The sequence below is a fragment of the Aulonocara sp. 'chitande type north' Nkhata Bay genome, linkage group LG12 (genome assembly GCF_057382095.1).
Source record: "Aulonocara sp. 'chitande type north' Nkhata Bay isolate Kocher_YH1m ecotype deep benthic linkage group LG12, A_spYH_male_GT1.1, whole genome shotgun sequence".
NCBI classification, from domain to species: Eukaryota; Metazoa; Chordata; class Actinopteri; order Cichliformes; family Cichlidae; genus Aulonocara; species Aulonocara sp. 'chitande type north' Nkhata Bay.
Genome location: NC_141355.1, coordinates 35514659 through 35538389, shown reverse-complemented (window position 1 = coordinate 35538389; position 23731 = coordinate 35514659). Strand labels below are relative to the sequence as shown.

General features: G+C 39.2%; 1 protein-coding gene and 2 pseudogenes across 2 annotated transcripts; 1 reads left to right on the top strand and 2 right to left on the bottom strand.

Moving 5' to 3' along the window:
• Positions 1-2897: 2897 nt before the first annotated feature.
• On the bottom strand, positions 2898-15914 carry LOC147317964 (UDP-glucuronosyltransferase 2B31 pseudogene; annotated as a pseudogene).
• Positions 8307-23628, top strand: LOC147317962 (SH2 domain-containing protein 3C-like). The gene is made up of 7 exons (XM_086315403.1): positions 8307-8558; positions 17390-17850; positions 18194-18309; positions 18817-18988; positions 20994-21105; positions 21234-21443; positions 22590-23628. Exons 1-7 carry the CDS (start codon positions 8324-8326, stop codon positions 22751-22753), a joined length of 1470 nt encoding a protein of 489 aa, XP_086171529.1. The 5' UTR covers positions 8307-8323; the 3' UTR covers positions 22754-23628.
• On the bottom strand, positions 9571-15920 carry LOC147317963 (UDP-glucuronosyltransferase 2A2 pseudogene; annotated as a pseudogene). The gene is made up of 2 exons (XR_015131909.1): positions 15792-15920; positions 9571-11555 (listed from the first exon to the last, which is right to left on the bottom strand). The product of XR_015131909.1 is annotated as a UDP-glucuronosyltransferase 2A2 pseudogene (transcript).
• Positions 23629-23731: the final 103 nt, after the last annotated feature.

The window sequence follows — 23731 nt, the reverse complement described above, 5'->3', positions numbered from 1 at the left end:
AAAGCACATCCTGTGCTGAAGCAGCACCAACATTCCTTAGTCTGTTCCCCAAACCTCAAAACCATAAACCTGTAGAACTGAAGGTATACACCCAATTACCATTATTCAAGATGTTTTAAAATGTAACATTGCAAAATATTGTATTTTAGTTTGAAAAAAAAAAGGTTTAATCATATGCATGAAGCTTAGGTCACTGTTAATAAAACTACAAAAACAGACATCTCACTGAGGTGCATATCTGAAGTGTGCTGTCCATGACAAAAAGTGAGGGGAAAAAAACCCTAAACAAACAAATTAAGTTATTTTATTTTGCAAGGACCCAGAATGTTATAACACATGACTCCATCAAAGATCATTTTCACATTAATAGCTCCCTCTGCTGTATGCAGGACACAACTTGGATTTATAGCTCTGGGGTTTTTTTGTTTTTTGTTTTGACTTGCTAATAGAAGACCTTTCACAAACACAAACACATTTTATTTGAATTTTTCAAAAATCTACATGCATAATTACATAAAATGGATATTAAACATGTTTAAGAAATTACTTGAATTGCATTTTTAAGTATGATATTTTAACCCAGATGGTTTGTCTCTGTTTCATTTGGAGCTACAACAACAACGTTTTTTTTTTTTTAATATCCTGTTGTTTAAAGTTCCTAGAAAGTATGGAATCATACCAGGTAAATAAGTAAATAAATAAATAAACATCAAAGTGATAAAAAATGAGGTTTAGATCCATCCCATTTAGGTTTATGAATATAAATTATATAACCTATTACTTTACACCATGTTTCCTATTTTCACCCATGTTCCAGTATGCAAGATTCTATTTATCTAGTAAAATTGAAGGCTACATTATGTATGTGGCCTTTCCACACTTATTAGTCTACCTTCTGCTTCTGTTTCACTGTTACCTAAACGCCATATGGAATATCTGTGAATTAACTGTAAGTCTCGGGTTCAGGTTTGATGTTTCGACTAAAAACAAGAAAGTTTGTGACTTGTTAGCAACAACTCTGTTAAACATGAGAGGTTTTTGGACAAAGTTTGTGTTTTTCCATTGTTTAAGCACTGCTTCCAGCCCAGAGTGATGCCATATATGCCCTATAGCCGCAGAAAAGGCTAACATTGTTATCTTTTTAGAAAAAAACAGCTAAATATGAGAGGTTTTTGGACAAAGTTTGTGTTCTCCATTCTTTAAGCACCAGTTCGAGCTCCGTTTAAGCACTGGCACCATTTCAAAAGTACTGGTTTGGCACCGGTATCGGATAAAACCTAAACGATACCCATCCCTACACCTTAGCAAAGGCTTTCTTGCTGCAATTCATCCTGTCAAACCTGCAGCTCAAAGTCTTCTTTTCGTAGTTGAAACTGAGACTTGCTTACTACGACCATTAAGCTGTGCTTGAAGCCGTTGTCCTGTGAGCCGCTTATCATTCAAGCTGTTAACTCACAGAAACTTGTCCTCTGATTCAGTTGTGGCTTTGGGTCTTCCAGACCTCTTCCTGTCAGAGTTTGCCCAGTTTCTGAGTGCCTCTTGATGTTGAAGGAAACTGTACTCACTGACACCTTGACTTTCTTTGCAATTTCTCTGTAGGACAGACCTAAATTTTTAATTGTTATGATGGTCTGGCTCTCTTCCACTGTTAATTGTCTTTTTCTCGCCATTTTTGTAGCAACACACTGCTTTCTGCTGTACAATACTGTTCAACTGATGCTCATTTGGGTCTGGTAACACAGTGTGTTCCCACACTGCTTTTATGCAGACAGAGGGGGGTGTAAGTGATCCAAAAAATTGGGACACCTGTAGGAATTAGTAGCACCAGCTTTCAAGGCTTGATCAACCTCCATTGCTGCAGAACAGCTTTAAATTGTTAACCAATTTAGTGTTCCATGAAGTCTTCTTTAGTTTCAGTAACTAAAAACTTGTATTGATTCAGGTCAAATTAAATAATTTTAGGAAAAACCAATAAGCGTCTTTATTTTTTATTTGAAAGTGACCAAATATTTGTGTTCTTCAGGATGAGACCAATTTGAGCAAATTCGTGAGCCTTTGCGTTCTTCCAGTAAAGTAGTACAGTCCAATATATCACTTTACTCACTTTACTCTGTTTGCATAGGGTTAATGTTAGGGTTGGGGTCAATGCCGATGTCGACTTAGACCTCAAAGTTTAAAAGTAAAAACAATAAGAACTTTTCAAATATTTCATGTTTTAAAAAAAGAAAACAAAAAAGTGTACTTCTCAAATCTGACAAAAAAACTTGACTTCTAAAGAAAACTCACATGATAAATCGGTGTCAGATGAAAAACTTTCCTAAATCCTGAATATATGATTCAAGTACTTAAATACGGAGCCCCGCAAGGGACATTGCAGAAAAAAAAAAAAGAAGAAGATGAACTTCTGCGAGATCTCGCAAAACTTTTGCGAGTACGGTGTTCCCCCCAGCTCTAGTGGGCCTCGACCTCCCGGTCAACTTTGAGCTGGTGGGTAACAGATGTCTCCGAAAACGTCGGTGCACTTTTGCAAATAATTGATGTCTTGATAAAAAGTGCAGATATTTGAAGTTTACACAGCTACATTCATGCCTGTAAATATCTTAAAAGTTTATTTTGTCACCCAGAAAGAGTAATATTAAAACTAAGTAGCCACGAAGGATACACCGACTCAGCCTTCAAATGCGACCTGCGAATGATTGCAGCCTATTTTGCGAGGTTTCACTAAAGTTCATCTTTTTTTTTTTTTTCCTCCAATGTCCCTTGCGGGGCTCTGTAGTTAAATGTAGTTAAGTTAAAAATAAATGTAACAATGGAGACATTGCTGTATATATTTTTTTAAATCAACAAAGTGATCAATAGTGTTCTATGGTAATATGTAATACAGTGCACCAAAATGGTTGTATTAGATTTCAACTTACTTTATTTTCTATTCCAGCAACATTTAAAATAAAGTGGGAAAAATATACAGTACACAGCAGGGCTCTAGACTAACTTTTTGCCATGGGCGTACCGGCACAAAAGTTAGGCGTACACAAATTTTATAATAATTTCTATAATATAATGTGTTTTTCTGGATACACTGTGCTTTTTCAGCATTCAAAGATTGATGACACCGTGTCAGAGCACTGGCTATGAATTTCAGAAGGATCAGGCCTTAACAGAAAAGTTAGCAATAGTTCTTTTCCTATTACAGCTACATCCACTTCTGTCGTGCCTAGGCTGCTCACTAGGGCTGGGTATCATCACTGATTTCTATAATCCATTCGATTCCGGTTTTCAAAGTCCCAATTCGATTCAACTTAGCCTCAGACAGTCAGAAATATTATAATTCTCATCATTTATCAGTACTGACTTCTTCAGAATTGTGAACATCACAGCAGATGCCTTTGTGTGAAAGTAACTGAGAATAAAACACAGAAAAACATGAAGGAGATTTTCCTGGTCTGGCTTTTTATAGCAGATAACCTTAAAAATATTCTACAATGTTCTGCATATAAAGTTTAAATTTCTTCAGTATTGAATAACAGAAAAAACAGGCTTTCTTGTCCGAGGTCATTTAAGTGAAAAAGAAAAAGACAGCAGCCACAGCGCTGTAAACAACAGTAGACTGGTGGGTAATAAGCGAATGAATAACACAGAAAACAGAGATTGGAGACGGGAAACTGTTCTTGAAGTACAGAGAGAGATAGAGAGAGAGCTAACTGTGCATGAAGTGTGATTTTAATAGTCGTGGAAGCAAAACAGCAAAATTCATGACGACATTGATCAAATGTGAAGCGTAGTTTGCTGCTTCTTTTGCTGCTGGCTCGGTGAATTTTGGTTGGAGAGAGACAAAACCTGCAGCTCAGAATCAGCGCAAAAAGACGTAATCACAGCGCGTACCGGACGCATCAGGATCGCTAAGCTCCGACAGCGTGTCCGTCTACGGGCCGTCGGGTGAGAAAGCCGAGAAAGACAAAGTTGATTCTGATGCGTCGGTCCGTTCTGTGTTTACGTCTTTGTGTGGAATCCGTGTACCTGCTCTCATTTGCTGTTTGGTTGTTGTTGAAATGGTTTTGTCAGCTTTAATCTGAGAATCTGGCGTTTCTGGCAAAACACAGTTATATTTAAAAGTCGATTCAGGATTTAATGAATTGATATCGCTTTATTCAAGCTCCTCACCTCCCACTTCCACCTGCACTTTCAACTGGACCACGGCCAATCAGAGAGGTCCCGCCCCTGACTATCTCTGATTGGTTAAGTCCACGATAGGGGCAAAATGTGTGTCTGTTGTTGACCACAGGGAAGGTTGCAGATTTTTTATTTTTTTTTTGCTACCCGAACAGTTGGTCGCACAGGTGCAACCAAATATTTTTTTTTAGTCGCACCACTGAAAAATTTGGTCGCATTTGCGACCAAATTGGTCGCACTCTAGAGCCCTGCACAGTGAACTTCAGTTACTTGCACACTGTTTCTATATTACTGTGAATATGTTGGTCAGGTTACAGAAGTTTTTTTTTTTTTAATAAATTTGAAAAATATCTCCAAAAAAGTCTTGTGAAATTTCTGCAGCAATACATGTAATAAAATATATTCTATAGTTGAGCACTGCACGAGGCCAAACTCTTCTTATGTGCTCTTAATAACGCATTAAACATCATCACCATACAGGCATGAGAAACATTTAATTGTCTTCCTGTTTAACTGTTAGACAATTTTAGGAAATGTGGTGATTCTTAAAGTGTTTAGAACAGCAAAATATTCAAAATCATATTAATTTAAACCCACAACTCATTCCTTTACTTATTTTCTACTTTGTCACCAAACTTTCCTGCAATGTATTTCCGTTTCAAAGTTTCAAGATCCAAATGCAAATAAACAAAAAGACATCTAAAATATGAGTAGACTGAGGTCATTAGAAAATGTGAGGTTTGTATTGTTGCACTGAGCTGCACACACTCAAGGTTGTTACACTACCAGTACAAATTTATCTCTGTTCTTCTCCTGAATAGACAACAGATGGCAAGCATACACAGTTTGTAACACAATCATCATTCCTTTTTGACTTTGTTTCTGTAAAATAACTTACGCAATAGAAACCTGACTGCTGATATAAAAATGGTAAATACTAGCAGAATAACTGCCAGCAGAAAGGCTGCCACATCGATCGAGTAGTACTGGATGCTGGACATCTTGTAAGACTCCGTTCTTAAGTGCGCCGCTCCTTTGTGCCGCATGACAAACTCGATCCAGAACATGGCTCGGTCCAGCAGTTTCATAGGCTGATCTCTTTGGATGCTGGACAGCTTCTTCATTTTCTCCCTGTAGGATGGTTGGTAGAGTACCTCCTTTAGCGCCTCCAAGAAGTTTTCTTTGTTCACTGTTGCAATATCAAGGACTTTGGCCACACCTCTTGCTTTCATCCTGAAGAAGTTATCAGCCTGGTCAAACATAAGTGGCAGGCCAACCAGGGGCACACCGTGGTAAACGGCCTCCTGTATCCCATTGGTGCCTCCATGGGCCACAAACACTCTGGTCTTGGGGTGACCCAGGAGGTCATTTTGGGGTAACCAGTCCAAGATTCGCGTGTTATTACCAAGGGTGGATGGTCTTTTGCCTTTGTGCCTCCAAATCACCTTCTGAGGAAGTTCTGCAAAAGCAGCAGCAATGTCTTCAGCGATGTCCTCTGGAAGTTCTTCTACCAGCGTCCCCAGTGTCATCACAATGACACCATGTTCACCTGAGCTCTGCACAAAGTCCTCTAGCTCTTTAGACAGGGGCTTGGAGGGTTTGCACTGAAATCCTGACATGTAGACAACGTTTGGCATTGAGGGTCGAGGGAACTCAAAGGTGAAATCGTTTCTCATCAACCAGATGTCTGCTGACTGAAACAGCTCCATGTAATGTACATCACTGCCAAAATGACGATGGACAAATGGTTTGTAGTTTGGTTCTGTGACGTACCAAATTTGAAAACATGTGAAGAAAAAGTAGAGCATATTCTGGACACGCTGAATGAAAGTCATCTTGTCAGTCAGCTCTGACCCTGGTATGGGGATGTAAGAGAGTGGGGAAGGTGCAATTGCTAGATGGCCTTCACCCTGAATAGTCCATCGGACATTAAAGACAAGTGGAAGACCCAAACGATGAGCCATAAGAACACCTGTACCAATCGTAGGATCAGTCAGAACCAAATCATATTTGGCATCACGGAGGCTCTGCATCAGGTTGGTATCCTCAAACATGCGTTCCACCATCTCAAGCACCTTCTTATTCATTTCATAAAACTCTTTCACTAAATCATATTCCATTGATAAACGTGTCCAAAGAGAAGCACCTTGTCGACGCATGATTAGTGTTTTCATAACAAATCCCCCAAAACGCTCTTCATCAAATCCGGCCGAGGAATTTATAGTGATGGTCTTGTAGTGAGGGGACTCTGACTTGATGTACCAGGTGTCGTTTGGCCGCACCACTGTGACTTCATGACCTCTGGAGTGAAGCTCTGCGATGATGATATTCATGTTGATCCAGTGACTTTCATCCACAGGGAACACCAAGACTTTCCCTCCATTTACCAACAATGTAGAGCATAGCAGCACTGCAAGTGCCAGGAAGTTTGAATGGCACATCTCTGAAAGAGATTCTGACAAAAATGTCAAGATGTTAGATTATTTCTTAAGCAAATGGTTTGAGTTCAAGAGCTTGTATCACCCTAATAACTAATGACAGATATACCTGAGATAAAGTTTAAGTTGGGAAAATATGGACTGGCCAATATATAAACTTGGAGGTCAGATGTATTTGCCAGGTCTCCTTTGGTTTTGGCTTTTAAGATAAAAACTCAGATTTAAAGGTTAAGTTATAGATGTAGATTATTATCTTAAAGTCATGAGCCTCTTACTCACAGCAGTGAGTATCTCCTACTGTTGATCTCATTATTGATAAGTTAGTGACTTTGCCGCTAAATTTTCATACCTTTTTAACACCATAGTCACAAAGAAACAGCAAAACAGGAAATAATTTCTGTATGACTAAACAATGATTCCAACAAAAAACGTGAAACTTGTCCTCTTGATTAGAGTTAATTTCAAACGTTACAATCAGCTAAACCTTTTTGTACTTTATTTGAATTCTAGAGTCAACATTTATATATGTAAACTTCATTGATTCTTATGAATATTCATGTTTAACATTTAATCTTTTACTTTTTGTTTTTAAATATGACTTTGCTCATTATCTGTTTTCTTTTAAGAGATAAGTTAAAGTTTGTGTTCCTTCAGTAAATAGAGGCTGACAAGAAGTTTGGGAGCTAGAGACGAGCATGTTGCACAGTAAAGGTGATTGTGGTGTGGAACCCCAGACTGTTAATATGATCTTAATTAAAGTGTAAATATGAGGGAAAAAAAGGCAGAATTCACTGTACCATTTGAAAAAATAAATAAATAAATAAAATAAAATAATGAAATGCGGGTGAATTTGAGAAACTAAAGTGAAACTCTAAACACTATGAGATTGTCCTACAAGTCTTCTTTGGTTTCAATAACTAAAAACTTGCATTGATTCAGGTCAAATTAAATAATGTAAGGAAACACCGATAAGCTTCTTTATTTCTTATTAGAAAGTGATGGAAAATTTCTGTTCTTCAGGATAAGACCAGTTTGAACAAATTCTTCAGCTTTCACGTTCTTCCAGTAAAGTGATACAGTCCAATACTTCACTTTACTCACGCATCAAATAAGACGTTAGTGCTTCATGAAAGGTAATCACGTTAAACCTAACCCTTCATAGTTTTTCATATATCATCAGTGAGAATGTTTAGTAGTTTTTTGTCTGATGATCAAAACCTTAGGAAACAGTTTTAAATAAATACTGCTCGGGGTTGGGGGTAATTGCTGATGATGACTTCGACCTCAAAAAGTTTAAGAGTAAAAACAATAAGAACTTTTAAAATGTTTCATGTAACAAAATGGTAAAGCTGAAACTTGACAAAAATAGTGACTTCAATTATCCCTCAATAAAAAAAGAAAAATTGCATAATAAATAGGTGTCAGATGGAAAACTTTAATGAATCCTGAATATATGTTTTAACTAGTTAAATGTAGTCATGTTATTAAATTTAACAATGAAGACATTTCTGTATTTATTTTTTGTTAAAACAGCAAAGTGATGAATAGTGATCCATAGTTAAATGTAATAAAGTGCGTGTATCAAGTTGTATCAGCTTTCAAATTACTTTATTTTGTATAGGGCTTTGGAGCGTGATGTCACGGGGGTGGGCGTGGAAAGGATTTTGGCCCGATCCGCCATTTTGGGGGTCTAAATAAGGAGCGAAAGCATAGCCATGGTTCGTACTTGCTGTGTGGTCAGCTGCAATGTTCGATCTTACGACCGGCACGGGAATAAGTTTGGATTGTCTTTTTATGCTTTCCCAACCTGGAAGCAACATGAAGGAGCTCATGTATCGGATGTTACCAAACGAAGGCGTCTAGCCTGGATAGCAGCCGTGAGACGAGCTGATATCAAGTTCTGTTACGTCTCCAGATATCAGTTGGTGTGCTCAAGACATTTTCATTCCGGTAAGTTCTAAATATGTTCACATCACACTTTATAGCTGAATAATATCATCGTTGGTGGTCTCGGAAGTTATAGAAATTGCGATCAAACATCGAATGGAGTGACTTGATTGGTTGATGTAAAGACAATAAATGAAATGAGACAGGAAGGACACAAATTGGCGTTAATAATTTGCCCAATTATCAATGTGTTAATTTGCATGTACTTTACAATTACGGGCATATAATATGATAACGATATTTTAGCAGTTCAATGATAAATGTATAACATTAATTATGGTGGGGGGTGGAAAATGGCTATTTCACTCGATGCACTCCAGCTGACTTACTTTGACGACGTACTCAGAGTTTGGCGGCTTGAAAATAGCCAAATCTTGCACCCAGCCATTTGTAAATTGGATGTGCGCCTCCAGTGACTTGTAATTACGAAACTGGTTCGCTGTGTAAGCGCTTACTCCACAAACAAGATACGTGAAGATATCGGGGTAGGACAGTGGCGGTAAGTCGTCTGGGTCTTTACTCCACTGCCGTATTTCATATGGGTCCAGATTTGCGATGCACTTTATTTTTTTCAAGTACCGCTGCTTCGCCTCTGGACGCAATCGGTCTCTATACCGTCCGTTTTCTTTTGAGCTGCTTTTAAGCATGTTTCTTCGTCGTTCCAACACAGTGTGTTTGTTTTGATTCGTAGACCCCGAAAATGGAGCTGCGCTCCCACAATGCATTGCGGCGTGACGTCAACTCCAAAGCCCTATTCCAACAACGTTTAAAATAGAGTGGGAAAATATACAGTACATAGTGAACTTCAGCTACTTGCACACTGGTTCTATATTACTGTGAATAAGTTGGTCAGGATACATAAGTTTTAGTAATAAATTTAAAAAATATCACCATAAAATTCTGTGAAATTTCTACAAAAATACATATAAAAACAATATATTCTATTGTTGAGAACTGCATGAGACCAAACTCTTCTTATGTGCTCTTAATAAAGGATTAGGCATCATCACCATACGACAGTCAGAAACATTTAATTGTGTCCCTGTTTAACGGTTAGACAATTGTAGGAAATGTGGTGATTCTTAAAGTGTTTAAACAGCAGACTATTCCAAATCAAATGAATATAAACCCATAACTGATTCATTGATTTGCTTGCTTCATTTACTAACTTTTCCCTGAACAACACTGAAAATAATTTCTATTTTAAGTTTTTAAGATACTGACAAATAAGCAAAAATACATCTGAAATATGGCTAGACTGAGGTCATTAGAAAATGTGAGATTTGTATAGCTGAATTGAGCTGCACACACACTCAGGTTTGTTACACTACCAGTACAAATTTATCTCTGTCCTTCTTCTGAATAGAGAACAGTCGACAAGCATACAATTTTTGCAAAACAATCATCATTCCTTTTTGACTTTGTTTCTGTAAAATAACTTATGCAACAGAAACTTGACTGCTGAAATAAAAATGGTAAATACTAGCAGAATAACTGTAAGCAGAAAGGCTGCTACATCGATCGAGTAGTACTGGATGCTGGACATCTTGTAAGACTCCGTCCTTAAGTGCGCCGCTCCTTTGTGCCGCATGACAAACTCGATCCAGAACATGGCTCGGTCCAGCGGTTTCATAGGCTGATCTCTTTGGATGCTGGACAGCTTCTTCATCTTCTCCCTGTAGGATGGTTGGTAGAGTACCTCCTTTAGCGCCTCCAAGAAGTTTTCTTTGTTCACTGTTGCAATATCAAGGACTTTGGCCACACCTCTTGCTTTCATCCTGACGAAGTTATCAGCCTGGTCAAACATAAGTGGCAGGCCAATCAGGGGCACACCGTGGTAAACGGCCTCCTGTATCCCATTGGTGCCTCCATGGGCCACAAACACTCTGGTCTTGGGGTGACCCAGGAGGTCATTTTGGGGCAACCAGTCCAAAATTAATGTGTTATTACCCAGGGTGGATGGTCTTTTGCCTTTGTGCCTCCAAATCACCTTCTGAGGAAGTTCTGCAAAAGCAGCAGTAATGCCTTCAGCGATGTCCTCTGGAAGTTCTTCTACCAGCGTCCCCAGTGTCATCACAATGACACCATGTTCACCCGAGCTCTGCACAAAGTCCTCTAGCTCTTTAGACAGGGGCTTGGAGGGTTTGCACTGAAATCCTGACATGTAGACAACGTTTGGCATTGAGGGTCGAGGGAACTCAAAGGTGAAATCGTTTCTCATCAACCAGATGTCTGCTGACTGAAACAGCTCCATGTAATGTACATCACTGCCAAAATGACGATGGACAAATGGTTTGTAGTTTGATTCTGTCATATACCAAATTTTTAAAGTTGAGAAGAAAAAGTAGAGCATATTCTGGACACGCTGAATGAAAGTCATCTTGTCAGTCAGCTCTGACCCTGGTATGGGGATGTAAGAGAGTGGGGAAGGTGCAATTGCTAGATGGCCTTCACCCTGAATAGTCCATCGGACATTAAAGACAAGTGGAAGATGCAGACGGTGAGCCATAAGAACACCTGTACCAATCGTAGGATCAGTCAGAACCAAATCATATTTGGCATCACGGAGGCTCTGCATCAGGTTGTTATCCTCAAACATTCCCTCCACCATCTCAAGCACCTTGACATGTATTTGATACAACTGTTTCACTAAGTCATGCTCCATTGATAATCGAGTCCACAGTGAAGCACCTTGTCGACGCATGATTAGTGTTTTCATAACAAATCCCCCATAACGCTCTTCATCAAATCCGGTTGAGGAATTTATAGTGATGGTTTTGTAGTGAGGGGACTCTGACTTGATGTACCAGGTGTCGTTTGGCCGCACCACTGTGACTTCATGACCTCTGGAGTGAAGCTCTGCGATGATGATATTCATGTTGATCCAGTGACTTCCATCCACAGGGAACACCAAGACTTTCCCTCCATTTACCAATAATGTAGAGCATAGCAGCACTGCAAGTGCCAGCAAGTTTGGATGGCACATCTCTGAAAGAGATTCTGACAAAGATGTCAAGATGTTAAATCTCTCCTTCTGTTTAGTAAGGGCCTTGAGTTTAAGGGTTTCTATGAACTTAAAAACAAACAAAAACTAGAAAAATTTGCATTTCCTGCGAAAATGCAGTGTGGATGCTTTAAAGCTGAAGCTGTATGCAAAAAGTAGGTGAAAAAACTGAAAAGTTGCAGAAATTGTAAAAACTTTGCAGAAGCAAAAGAACTTTGCTAAAATGTAATAACTTAGCAGAACTGCAATATCTTAGAGGAAACATAATACTTGGCAGAAATACAATAGCATAGCAGAACTTAGCAGAAATATTGTAACTTACCAGAAACATAACTTCTCAAAAATACAAGAATTTAGGAGAAATAGTATAAGATAACAGAAAGAATATATTTAGCCAAAAATACTTGAACATTACAGAAACACTATGATTTAGAAAAATAGTACAACACAGCAGAAATACTGTGATTTACCAGAGACACTGTGATGAACTATGAATATTGTAATTTTAAATTAAGACTATGTTTTAGCAAAAATATTATAATTTGGCAGAAATACTATCATTTGGCAGAAATACTATGATAAAGCACAAATACTCTGGTTTAGCACAAATATTATAACATAGCAGAAATACAATTATATAGCAGAAATGCTATATTTAGAAAGAAAAATATAATATAGTAGAAATACTATGATTTAGCAGAAATACTACAATATAGCATAATAACAATGATTTGGAACAAATACTATGATTGAGCAGAATAGCAATAACTGAAGTAGAAATATTGGAAAAGTAAAATGACAAGATGAAAAAAAAACAGAACATGGTTAAGTTCCCTCAAAACTAATTGTTGTTCACCTGTGAAAAAAAATAAAGAAATAAAAATAAATTAAAAAACAAGAAGAAACAGCCAACAGATACACATAAAATCAAATATGTATACACAAATGCACAGAGAGAGAGACACACAGAGGGTCTATGCCAGTCAACCAGTCTGTATATATTATGTTTTTCCAACAATGAGATGCTGCCCTAAAGTGGGTCTCTCTCTCTCTATTACACACACACACACACACACACACACACACACACACACACACACACACACACACACACACACACACACTGGGTGAGAGAAGTAAGTTTCTAGCTCAGTCAAGCAGCCTGGGAGCTGCTGAATTTGAATCCACCAATCAGAGAGCCTGTGCACTTTTTCCCGCCAAAACAGGTGCACGCAGCACAGAGAGACACAGGATTTTTGCAGTCTATTTCTCATAATGACAACTTCCCTCAAACAAATGACCATAATTTCCTAACCGTAGGGGTTAGAACGGTCATTCTTACACCGTTTTGTTCAGAAGAGATTGGGGAATCTTCAAGTGTTGACAATTTATCATTAAAATATGAATTTTTAGAGATATATGACATGGATGACTTGTTGACTTAGAAGCCACGAATTCCCCAATATGCAAATTTGAATGCCTCAGTCCACATATATGATTGGCTGGCTGGGAAGCCATGCAGGCCCTGATTTGTGGATTTGAATTCCTCAGCCCTCAGATATGATTGGCTGGCTTAGAAGCCATGAAGGCCCCAATATGCAAATTTGAATGCCTCAGCCCACATATATGATTGGCTGGGAAGCCGTGCAGGCCCTGATTTGAAAATTTGAATGTCCCAGTCCTCACAGAGGATTGGCTGCCTTGGGACTTGGCAGTAATATATAGAAATAGTATGATTAAGAATAAAAACTACATTTACCAGAAATACTATGTTTTAGCACAAATACTATAAAAAGCAGAAATACTATAATTTAGCAGAAATACTATATTAAGCACAAATCCTATAAAAAGCAGAAATAGTATGATTAAGCATAAATACTACATTTAGTAGAAATACTATGTTTTAGCACAAATACTATAAAAAGAAGAAATACTATATTAAGCAATATAAATATCCTATAAAAATCCTATAAAAAGCAAAAATATTGTATTATGATTTGGTAGAAAAATTATAATTAATCAGAAATACTATATTTGGCACAAATCTTATAAAATAGCAGAAATAGTATGATTTAGCACAATAGTAATAATTTAAACAGAAAAACAGAAACAGCAAAATGGACAGCTGAAAAAATGCTGAACGTGCTAAGGGTCCTTCAAATATACTTGTTAAATGAAAAAAATCGGCAAAAAAATATATAACAGCCACACAATCACAAATATGGACACATATGGAAACACACATGCACAGAGAGAGACACACACAAGATCCAATTCAGTCAACCAGTCTAAATATATTGAATTTGAATCTTACAATGAGATCATCCCATTAAAAGGCTCTCTCTCTCTCTCGCTGTCTCACACACACACACACACACACACACACACACACACACACACACACACACACACACACACACACACACACACACACACACACACACACACAGGGAGAGAGAAGCAAGTTCTCAGTCAAGCAGCCTGGGAGCTGCTGAATTTGAATCCACCAATCAGAGAGGCTGTGCACCTGTTTTGGCGGGAAAAAGTGCACAAAACTTTAAGAGGCATAAAAGTAAAATGGTAAAAGATTTGAAAAAGCTGAATAATACATGAATAGCCCAATAATTTGTGAACATTTAAAAGTTAAAGTTTCATTGTGTGGATGCCTATTCAGGCATCCACACAATAAAGTAGGATAAAGAATAAATAGAAACAGGAAAACAATAGTGTGGATGCCTTTAAGCATCCACACAATGATTTAGAAAATTCCTTCCTGCATACACACTGGAAGATATTGGCAGTGATGTAGTGACTCCAGATCAAGAAATGACAATGGATTTCTGCAACCTGCAATGATGACAACCAAAAAGTTATGAATGTTTAAGAACACATTAGATGCTATCTAGTGATTCTTATTAAACATAAGAATGACAGTCAAATCCAAGAGGCCAATTTATTTTCCTGATTAGAAGTCGGGATGTACTTAAAAAGGTAACTTCTGAGCCTTGTAATTTCACTTTGGGAATGTGGCATTGTAAAATACTGTGGTATTTTACAATGTACATCATTAGTGATCTAGATTACTAATCTGAGTAAATAACACAACTCAGTCATTTCAGTTTATGTTTGACAGCAAAGGTTGCCGTATAGCTAAAACCACCCTGATTCACACCACCACCAGTCTTTCTACAAAGGATTTCCAATAGTTTTTCACTAAGCTGAGGCACCCTACTTTAATACTTGCATAGCTTCCAGATTTTCTGCAGCTCACTGGTTCAACTGCAGTGTGGAAATTCCTGCCTCTAAATCTCAGGAGGTTTAAAAGAAGGCAACAAAGCTGTTTGCTGTTTTTTGTTCCCTGTTTCACAGCTGCCAGCATTAGTGGGTATGAAATTATAAAGCAATTATAAAGCAACAATTATAAATATTGTAAAAGCTGCCATTGATTAATGTTAAATGGTAAATGGACTGTATCTGTATAGCGCTTTACTTAGTCCCTATGGACCCCAAAGCACTTTACACTACATTCAGTCATCCACTCATTCACACACACATTCACACACTGGTGATTGCAAGCTACATTGTAGCCACAGCTGCCCTGGGGCGCACTGACAGAGGCGAGGCTGCCGGACACTGGCGCCACCGGGCCCTCTGACCACCACCAGTCAAAAGACCTTTTGTGCTTGCAAGACTTAACATTTTTTCCTTAGTTCCAAAATTAAAATAATCAAAACAAAACTTTATAAGAAAAATCTTTCTGTTTTGCATCAAAAAAAGTAACTCCATGTTCTCTCTGTATTTAATTTGAGAAAGTCTGAACTTGTGTGACCTTTGAAGCTTCCTTCTTTTTTTCGAAAGAAAACAATTTTCCAAGCTGAAATGCATCCGATTCCAAAACAATTCATTCTTTTTCTTGCTTTTGTTCCTTGTGATCAGAACAAACTATGACTGTGAATGAGGATGGTTTATATAGTGAGATTCCTCCATGCAATCATAAAGCTCAGCCTTGTTATTGTTGAGAGGAGACATCTGGGAAATATTCTGTTCCTCTGTGAGAATCCATATGCTACTACTTAGCTGGTCGGTCATGCATATTTCAGAACAGAACTCGCAGCGTAACTACACAAAGAAATGCTCTAAAACAGCATTAAAGGTATTTGGGGTTTACATTAAAATGCCATTTTATCTTCTAAAACTCTTGCTGATCTTGGGTTTTTGATCTAAGTACTTACCTAGAGCGTCCCTGTAAAAAGATCTCACGTTTCAACCAGAGCCTGTTGGTTGTGTGTCCAGCCTGCTTCACCGGTCTCTGAGTGAATGACTGCCATCGGGCTCTGACGAGCAAAACACCTCTGACCGCATTGGCTCTAAGGTAGCAGGAGTAAGGTTCAGAGCCTTTTGTAGTTTTCAGCAGCAAGGTTGGTTGTATAAGAGAAAATTGGATCAAATGTTGTGAACTCTGATCTATAGATTCAATTCAATTCAATTCAATTTTATTTATATAGCGCCAAATCACAACAAAAGTCGCCTCAAGGCGCTTCATAGATACAGAGAAAAACCCAACAATCATATGACCCCCTATGAGCAAGCACTTTGGCGACAGTGGGAAGGAAAAACTCCCTTTTAACAGGAAGAAACCTCCGGCAGAACCAGGCTCAGGGAGGGGGGGAGATTTAGTAGATAACACTGTTGCTACAGGTTACTATAGACAAAGGCAAGTGTATCTGAAATGAATGAATGGTTTTGGGTGAAGACATTTGAGGATAAAATGGAAGTAATTGAAAAATTGAAGGCAACATAGAAATAAACTGTTGTAATTGAGTGTGATGTAAGTAGAAGGTTATTGGCGTGCATTAATCAAACAGTGTGTTCAAATAGTGAGTTCATCTACATGAACTTCATTACCTCGACCTCTGACTTAAAAAAGTGAACGTGTTGTTTCACAAGACAAATAAATTGCACATTAAAGCAAATAGCAGGCCATGAGTTAATGATCAGGAAAAAAAACATTAACAAGAAAAAATTCCCAAGTAAAGCTGCAATAGAGTTCGAAAGAGTTAATGCAAGTCTTCAAAAGATACATTATACTGTAGGTGTGTCCTATTAATTGACTAATTAATTAAATGATTCACATGATTCTACTGGATGTCCTCACACGGTAGATTAATTGCAGTCAGAGACAACAATTAAAGATAAAAAGGAATCTACATTTCTGTTTATTAAAAAACAAATTGAGCAGCGCCGCTTGATATTAACTGACATGACTGAGTGAAGTCAAAGAAACCAAGACGGTGAATAAACTAAATGACATGAAAGTAAAGATCCAAATCGGGGAGAGAAATATCATGGCACCAGTAAACTCAGTCTAGACAATAATGAAGGCAGAAATAAACTGACAGAAAGGAAGTGAAAATGCAGAAAGCAAAAAAGAAATTATCCTTCAAAATAAAGCAGGAACTAAACTGGAAAAGGGAAACACCAAGACACAGACTAAGGTGAAAATAAGAGGCGCACAAATATGAAAGTTTACCATTAATTAACTATGAGTCAACCCAAAAGCCATGATGGTATAATATTCCTCTCTGCCTTAGAGCCCTAAATTAATTGTTCAAAACTATTAACCACAGTGATCAGCTATACTGATGATATTTCTATCAGTATATTTCATTGTCATGGGTTCATTAGTCTATAATAATCATCCACATAGAATGTGCCACTTCCTCTTATTATGTATCTCAAGTAGTGTCCGAAATGTATATATTTATTCTGCTTTATTCGGATAAATATTTGTAAACATCTTTTTCCTAATTTTCCCTCCCTTCTTCTTCAGCCCCCACATCCAGAACTCCGTCCAGCAGCCGGACTCCCACTGTGACTCCGTCCCTGCCGAGGCGCTCGGACACCGTCCAACCTCTGCCCTCTCCCAGCAGCACCCTACAGAGACAGCATCTTGACAGACCCCAACCTCACCACACCCAGGTCTCTCCCTCCTCTCATGCAGACGGGAGCTGCTACACAGAGCTGTACCCTGGTCCTCAGAGCTATGTGGAGAGGCTGCAGGCAGAAGAGGGGTCAGCGGGAGTCGACCCACTGAGGGCCGAGGATGGGAATGTGTACTTTTCACCTGTGGTGGAGACGGTCTCCTGTTTCAAACCCAGCAGGTACCAGTCACCACTGATGGGAAAAGAGAATAAGCCTCTAGAAGTGGGCGTCCTGCGGAGGGTGAAGGAGCTTCTGGTGGAGGTCGATCCCAGGACAATGGCCAAACACATCACCAAGGCTGACTGCATGGTACTGTTTATAGCTGCTCTAATCAATATTTGTAAAGTAATAGGGACTTTTTTAAGGATGGACTGCAGCTCTGCAGAAAGGTTTAGGGATTTCTTTATTTTAGTCTGAACGCAGTGGCAACTATGCTGAAGGAAATCTAGGGCTAGCTATGCGTTAGTGATAACAGGTAAACTATGGGGTATTTGTTTGAATGCAAATTCTAAACCATTTCTAAATCAAAGTGTTATTGATGTGTGAAAACATGCAGATGTTTCAGGAGATTTTAAAGTGTATTTTCCTGCTCATCCTGTTTCCGCTAACTGAAATCTAATGCAGCAGTTCTTACATCTGTGTGTGTTCCTAGGTGGCCAGAATTCTGGAGGTCACGCCAGAGGTGCAAAGAATGATGGGCGTTACCTCCGGGATGGAGCTGCTCACGCTGCCACATGGACAACAGTTAAGACTAGACCTGCTGGAGAGGTGAATACTGTTCAACCAGTTCAGCTGTTCATTAGCGTGATAGAACGGTGTATATCTGACATGAGCCTTATTAGACTTTTGTCCACCAAGTTGGTTTTTAGTTATCTGCAAATTTATCTACTATCAAATGTTTTTACAAACTGGAACCATAAACTATAATGCTGCTAATTAAGTTAGTAGACTAGACTAGAGAGACCAACCTGGCTTTGTTACCAGGCTATAAGACTTTCTGCTGTTAAGTGGGGCATTTATACACAGGAGTGTCACAACAGCAATGACATGGTGTGTTATTCCTAATTTATTCATAGTAATTTATAATTCTTTCCATCTTTTTTTTAGCCTTCTTTTAACTACGTGATTTATTTAGTCATATGTCTGCTTTCCCTTTCAATGTTGTCTCCCTATTCCTGCTGTTGGAAGTCTTGTTCTGACTTTAAGGACCTCTTTAAGCAAAGTGTGATCACTGTGTGGGCTGACATGACCTGATATAACATAACATTCCTGCAGGTTTCAAACCATGTCGATTATGTTGGCTGTGCACGTGTTGGGCTGCACGGGGACGACTGAAGAACGAGCCTGCCTGCTTCACAAAATCATCCAAATCGCTGCTGAGCTCAAGGGCACAATGGGCAATATGTTTGGCTTCGCTGCAGTCATGAGAGCCTTGGAGCTTCCGCAGGTAAACATGCACTGCACGGAGCTTTGGTTATTTGTGTTCATGGAGATAGGGGAAGCACGCAGGAAACAGCCGGAAGAGCAAGGGATGTGTAACAAAGGTTGCCCGGGGTAAAGTTAAACCAGGGTATAGGTAAGAGATTAACAAATATTGACTTAATGGAACAGCGTAGTACAATAAACATGAGGCTGTAACCCCTTGCCTACTGTGTATACTGATAAGGGCGCAATCATGGCTCAAAGAGTTGGCAGTTCGTCTTGTAACCGGAAGGTTGCCGGTTCAATTCAATTCAATTCAATTTTATTTATATAGCGCCAAATCACAACAAAAGTCGCCTCAAGGCGCTTCATAGATACAGAGAAAAACCCCAACAATCATATGACCCCCTATGAGCAAGCACTTTGGCGACAGTGCGAAGGAAAAACTCCCTTTTAACAGGAAGAAACCTCCGGCAGAACCAGGCTCAGGGAGGGGCGGCCATCTGCTGCGACCGGTTGGGGTGAGAGAAGGAAGACAGGATAAAAGACATGCTGTGGAAGAGAGACAGAGATTAATAACTCAGTGTAACTAAGGGAGGATTCAGGGTCACCTGGTCCAGCCCTAACTATATGCTTTAGCAAAAAGGAAAGTTTTAAGCCTGATCTTGAAAGCAGAGCTAGTGTCTGTCTCCCGAATCCAAACTGGAAGCTGGTTCCACAGAAGAGGGGCCTGAAAACTGAAGGCTCTGCCTCCCATTCTACTTGTAAATACTCTAGGAACAACAAGTAGGCCTGCAGAGCGAGAGCGAAGTGCTCTAATAGGGTGATATGGTACTACAAGGTCATTAAGATAAGATGGGGCCTGATTATTTAAGACCTTGTATGTGAGGAGCAGGATTTTGAATTCAATTCTGGATTTAACAGGAAGCCAATGAAGGGAAGCCAAAACAGGAGAAATATGCTCTCTCTTTCTAGTCCCTGTCAGGACTCTTGCTGCAGCATTTTGGATTAGCTGAAGGCTTTTCAGCGAGTTTTTTGGACATCCTGATAATAATGAATTACAGTTGTCCAGCCTGGAAGTAATAAATGCATGAACTCGTTTTTCAGCGTCACTCTGAGACAGGATATTTCTAACTTTAGAGATGTTGCGCAAATGGAAGACCGCAGTCTTACATATTTGTTTAATATGTGACTGTCCGAGCCCCGGGCCTTGGGCAAGACACTTCACCTACCGCCTACTGGTGATGGCCAGAGGGGCCGATGGCGCAATATGGCAGCCTCGCTTCTGTCAGTCTGCCCCAGGGCAGCCGTGGCTACAACTGTAGCTTGCCACCACCAGTGTGTGAATGTGAGAGTGAATGAATAGTGGAATTGTACAGCGCTTTGAGGGCCCCAAAAAGTGCTATATAAATGCAATCCATTATTATTATTATTATTATTATTATTATTATTATTATCACCTTTAGTGAAGATGCTTAATTTCAGGAATAGCTAAGAGGCCCACTGATATTTAATGTTATCGCTTACATGATTTAGCCTTCGGCCTTCTTTTGGGTTTCCCTGCCTCAAGGTGTCAGGCTGTAAAATGTCACAATTCTGATATCAGGGTGCTTCATCACATCCTCAAACAAAAGGTGCAAAGTCATTTATTGATAACTTATTAACCTTTCAGTGATTTTATTAACTCAAATGCAGAAAAGTTTCTTCATTTTATATTTTTTCTTAGTTATTGTTAATATATATTTTTAACTTGGCCTGTCTTTTCTGGCAAAGTTTCTGTATATATTCAAAACTGTCTTTACATAAAAAAAGACATCACCTCTGAATATTTTTAGGAATCATATACATCTCAACTATATTTTCAGACTGAAAAAAATAAAGACAGGGACAATTTCTATAAGATTAGCTGTCAAACAATTGTGGGTTCAGCTGTGCAGGTAATACAAATAGTAAGACAAATTGAATAAAACAAATATATACAAAACGAGAGGAAGGCACAAAAGCAATAGTGTTGTTCTTCGGTCTTTCAGGTGTCCCGTCTGCAGGAGACTTGGATGGCGTTACGGCAGCGGCACACAGAAGGTGCCATTCTCTATGAAAAAACTCTCAGGCCATTTATGAAGAGCCTGAACGATGGAAGAGGTAGAGCGTCTCCTGAACTCGACACCACATGATAAAAGCATGGAGAAACAATTCCTGCTCATATCTTGGTGCTACACCATTGTTTCCACAACAAACATGATCTCTGTATCTGTCTTTCAACTCTCCAGAAAGCTGTCCGCTGTCCAACACCACTTTCCCCCATGTCCTCCCTCTTCTGACTCTGATGGAGAAGAATGCAGTGGTGGGTGAGGAGGGGACAGAACTATGGGAGACGGTGGAAGTTGGGGTGGAAGTGGTCATGTTCCACCTCGGGGCGGCGAGAACCATTGCCCAGCTAGGGGGCATCTACCGCTCTAACGCTGAGAGCAAATTACAAGGTGAGAGACAAAAACAAAATGCAGTATGTCTGCTTTATAACATTAGCAAATTAAATACAAGCCTTTAGAAAATTTAAACACGAAAGACCACAGGGATCCGTCTTGGGACCTGCTGTATTTACTCTCCACACAGTTGCCATTCCACTGCAGGAACACGGATCGCATGTTAGGTGCTGCAGCTTACTGCTGTTCTTCATGTTGTTTCTAATGTGCTTTCACGTTTTCCCCTTTCTTTTTTTAAATACTGCTTTCCTCAAGTTCTAGCAGAAAAGTAGCCTAGCATTTCTTAGCAGCCACTTAAGCGTTGGTAGACTAGAGCATGTATTTTTTTTCAATCTGGAAAAAGTCCAACACACTGGTTCCAACCAGGTGGCAACCTGCAATAAAATATAATAAAGTCAGATTGAGGCATGCATGAAATGCATGCAAGTCAAACTACATTTGAAACCTTTTATTGAAGAGACTGGTACATGCTGCAGCATTAAATAATCTGATTATAAAAAAATAATTAGGAAAAGTGTTTTAATTTCCTAAATCCCATTCTAAGGTCATTCTTGAGCTGATGGTTTATTTTAAGTTGAAGTTTATATTATTATTAATCAGTAATAAATAGCTTCACGCCTGGTAGGCCAAATGAACAACCCAAGGCTGTATAGTGAACTGCAAGAACTTCCTCTTTCACTTCCTGTAAATAAACTCTTCCTTTCTTCTTCTGCTCCTGATGGGGTCTTCATCCATCAGGAGCACCCTATTCCCTATGGGTATGATGTCATGTCACCTCTTGTCACGCCAACCGCAGGTCTCACTTCCATGTAATAAAACTTCTCTTTCGCTCTGGCTTCTGTCACACATCACCCCTCGTGCTCATCCACACCCCCTCCACCCTGGCTTCACTCTCTTCTTCACCTTTCTTGTGCACTTTATGTCTATTCTGATAGTTGACCTCTGATATTTAAACTCTACCTTCATTACCTCTGCTCCTTGCAGCTTCCCTGTCCATCCCTCTTATTCACACACATATATTCTGTTCTTGTTCATGTTTGAGACAGGTCCAGTTACAGGGACCTCTGTGGTAGAAATGGTAGTCTCCGGTTCCTTTCTACACTCCTGTGCTGCTAATAATGTTAAACTGATGTGATGTTGCAGGTTTCGGGGAGCAGGCCGAAGTCCTGGAGCTTTTCCTGACCGATTTCCAGATGCGGCTGCTGTGGGGGAGCCGGGGGGCCGAGGAGAAACAGGCTCTGCGATACTCTAAGTTTGACCAGGTGCTTACCGCCCTGTCCAACAAGCTGGAGCCACCCATCAGATGACACTGACCCCAGCACTGTTTTTAGAGGCCTTGTTTATGAGCTCATGCCTACATACATGGACAATTACTGTGTTGGACACTGAGAAGCTCCTCCACTGAAAGCTCATTAAAAGGGAAAGCGCTGTGATCTTTCAAACAAGGAGGCTTCCTAAGCGTGTAGACACCAGAACGAAGCAGTGCACTCACTTAGTTCAAATCTGTCACATGTAGCAGACCGGGATACTTGAAGAGTGAGACTGAAATTTTATAAATGCTTACCTTCCCATACCAGCACTTTTCCAGTTCCTTTGAAGCTAAACTGATGTAACTCAAGGTTGAGGAACTTTATCTGAAAGCTTCAGCAGAATGACGACAGTTTGTGAAAGAAACCACTAAATGCTTTGATGGGGTCTCCAGAGGGTGTTTTTATTTTTGACTGAGGACTTGCACTCCTTCAACAACGTCACAGATCAACATTGTCCTGTGTTAGTTTACCTAACAAAGGACTCTATCTACTCCACAGTGGCACAGGGCGACATGATTTGGAAGTGTAAATATTTGGTGCCCTTTAGGTTACCGAGGCTGTGCCTCAGTCTGATAGGCTCATGTTTGTAAATGTTTAAATCTCCCTAAAGGCTGGACCTTAGCTAAATCCACAAACATATGTCACATTGTAGAATGTAATAACAGAATAACTGTACATCTGTATTTCAGTTTTTGTTTAGTTTTTTGTATCTTTTCAATTATTAGGATTTTATAATTTGAAGAGAATATTAAATGTAATCTGGGGTCAGTTCGTGTTTCCTCTTTGTTTCCTTTTCTTCTTATTATAACAATGTCACTTTTTAATGTAAGGGGAGTGAACTGATCCTAACTGCACGAGTACGGCACACAGGTGCAGATCATTTTTGTAATCTTAAACAGTTTTACTCTTTATTTATCAAAAAGTGTAAATAAACGTTTATTTCACTGGAGGTTGTTTTATTGAATAAAAACAGTC

Coding starts and splice junctions, on each gene's coding strand:
- LOC147317962 (XM_086315403.1), top strand. CDS start 8,324: ATGGTTCGTACTTGCTGTGTGGTCAGCTGCAATGTTCGATCTTACGAC. Junction 18,989..20,993: donor GAGCCTTGGAGCTTCCGCAG/GTAAACATGCAC, acceptor TCGGTCTTTCAG/GTGTCCCGTCTGCAGGAGAC. Junction 21,444..22,589: donor CGCTGAGAGCAAATTACAAG/GTGAGAGACAAA, acceptor GTGATGTTGCAG/GTTTCGGGGAGCAGGCCGAA.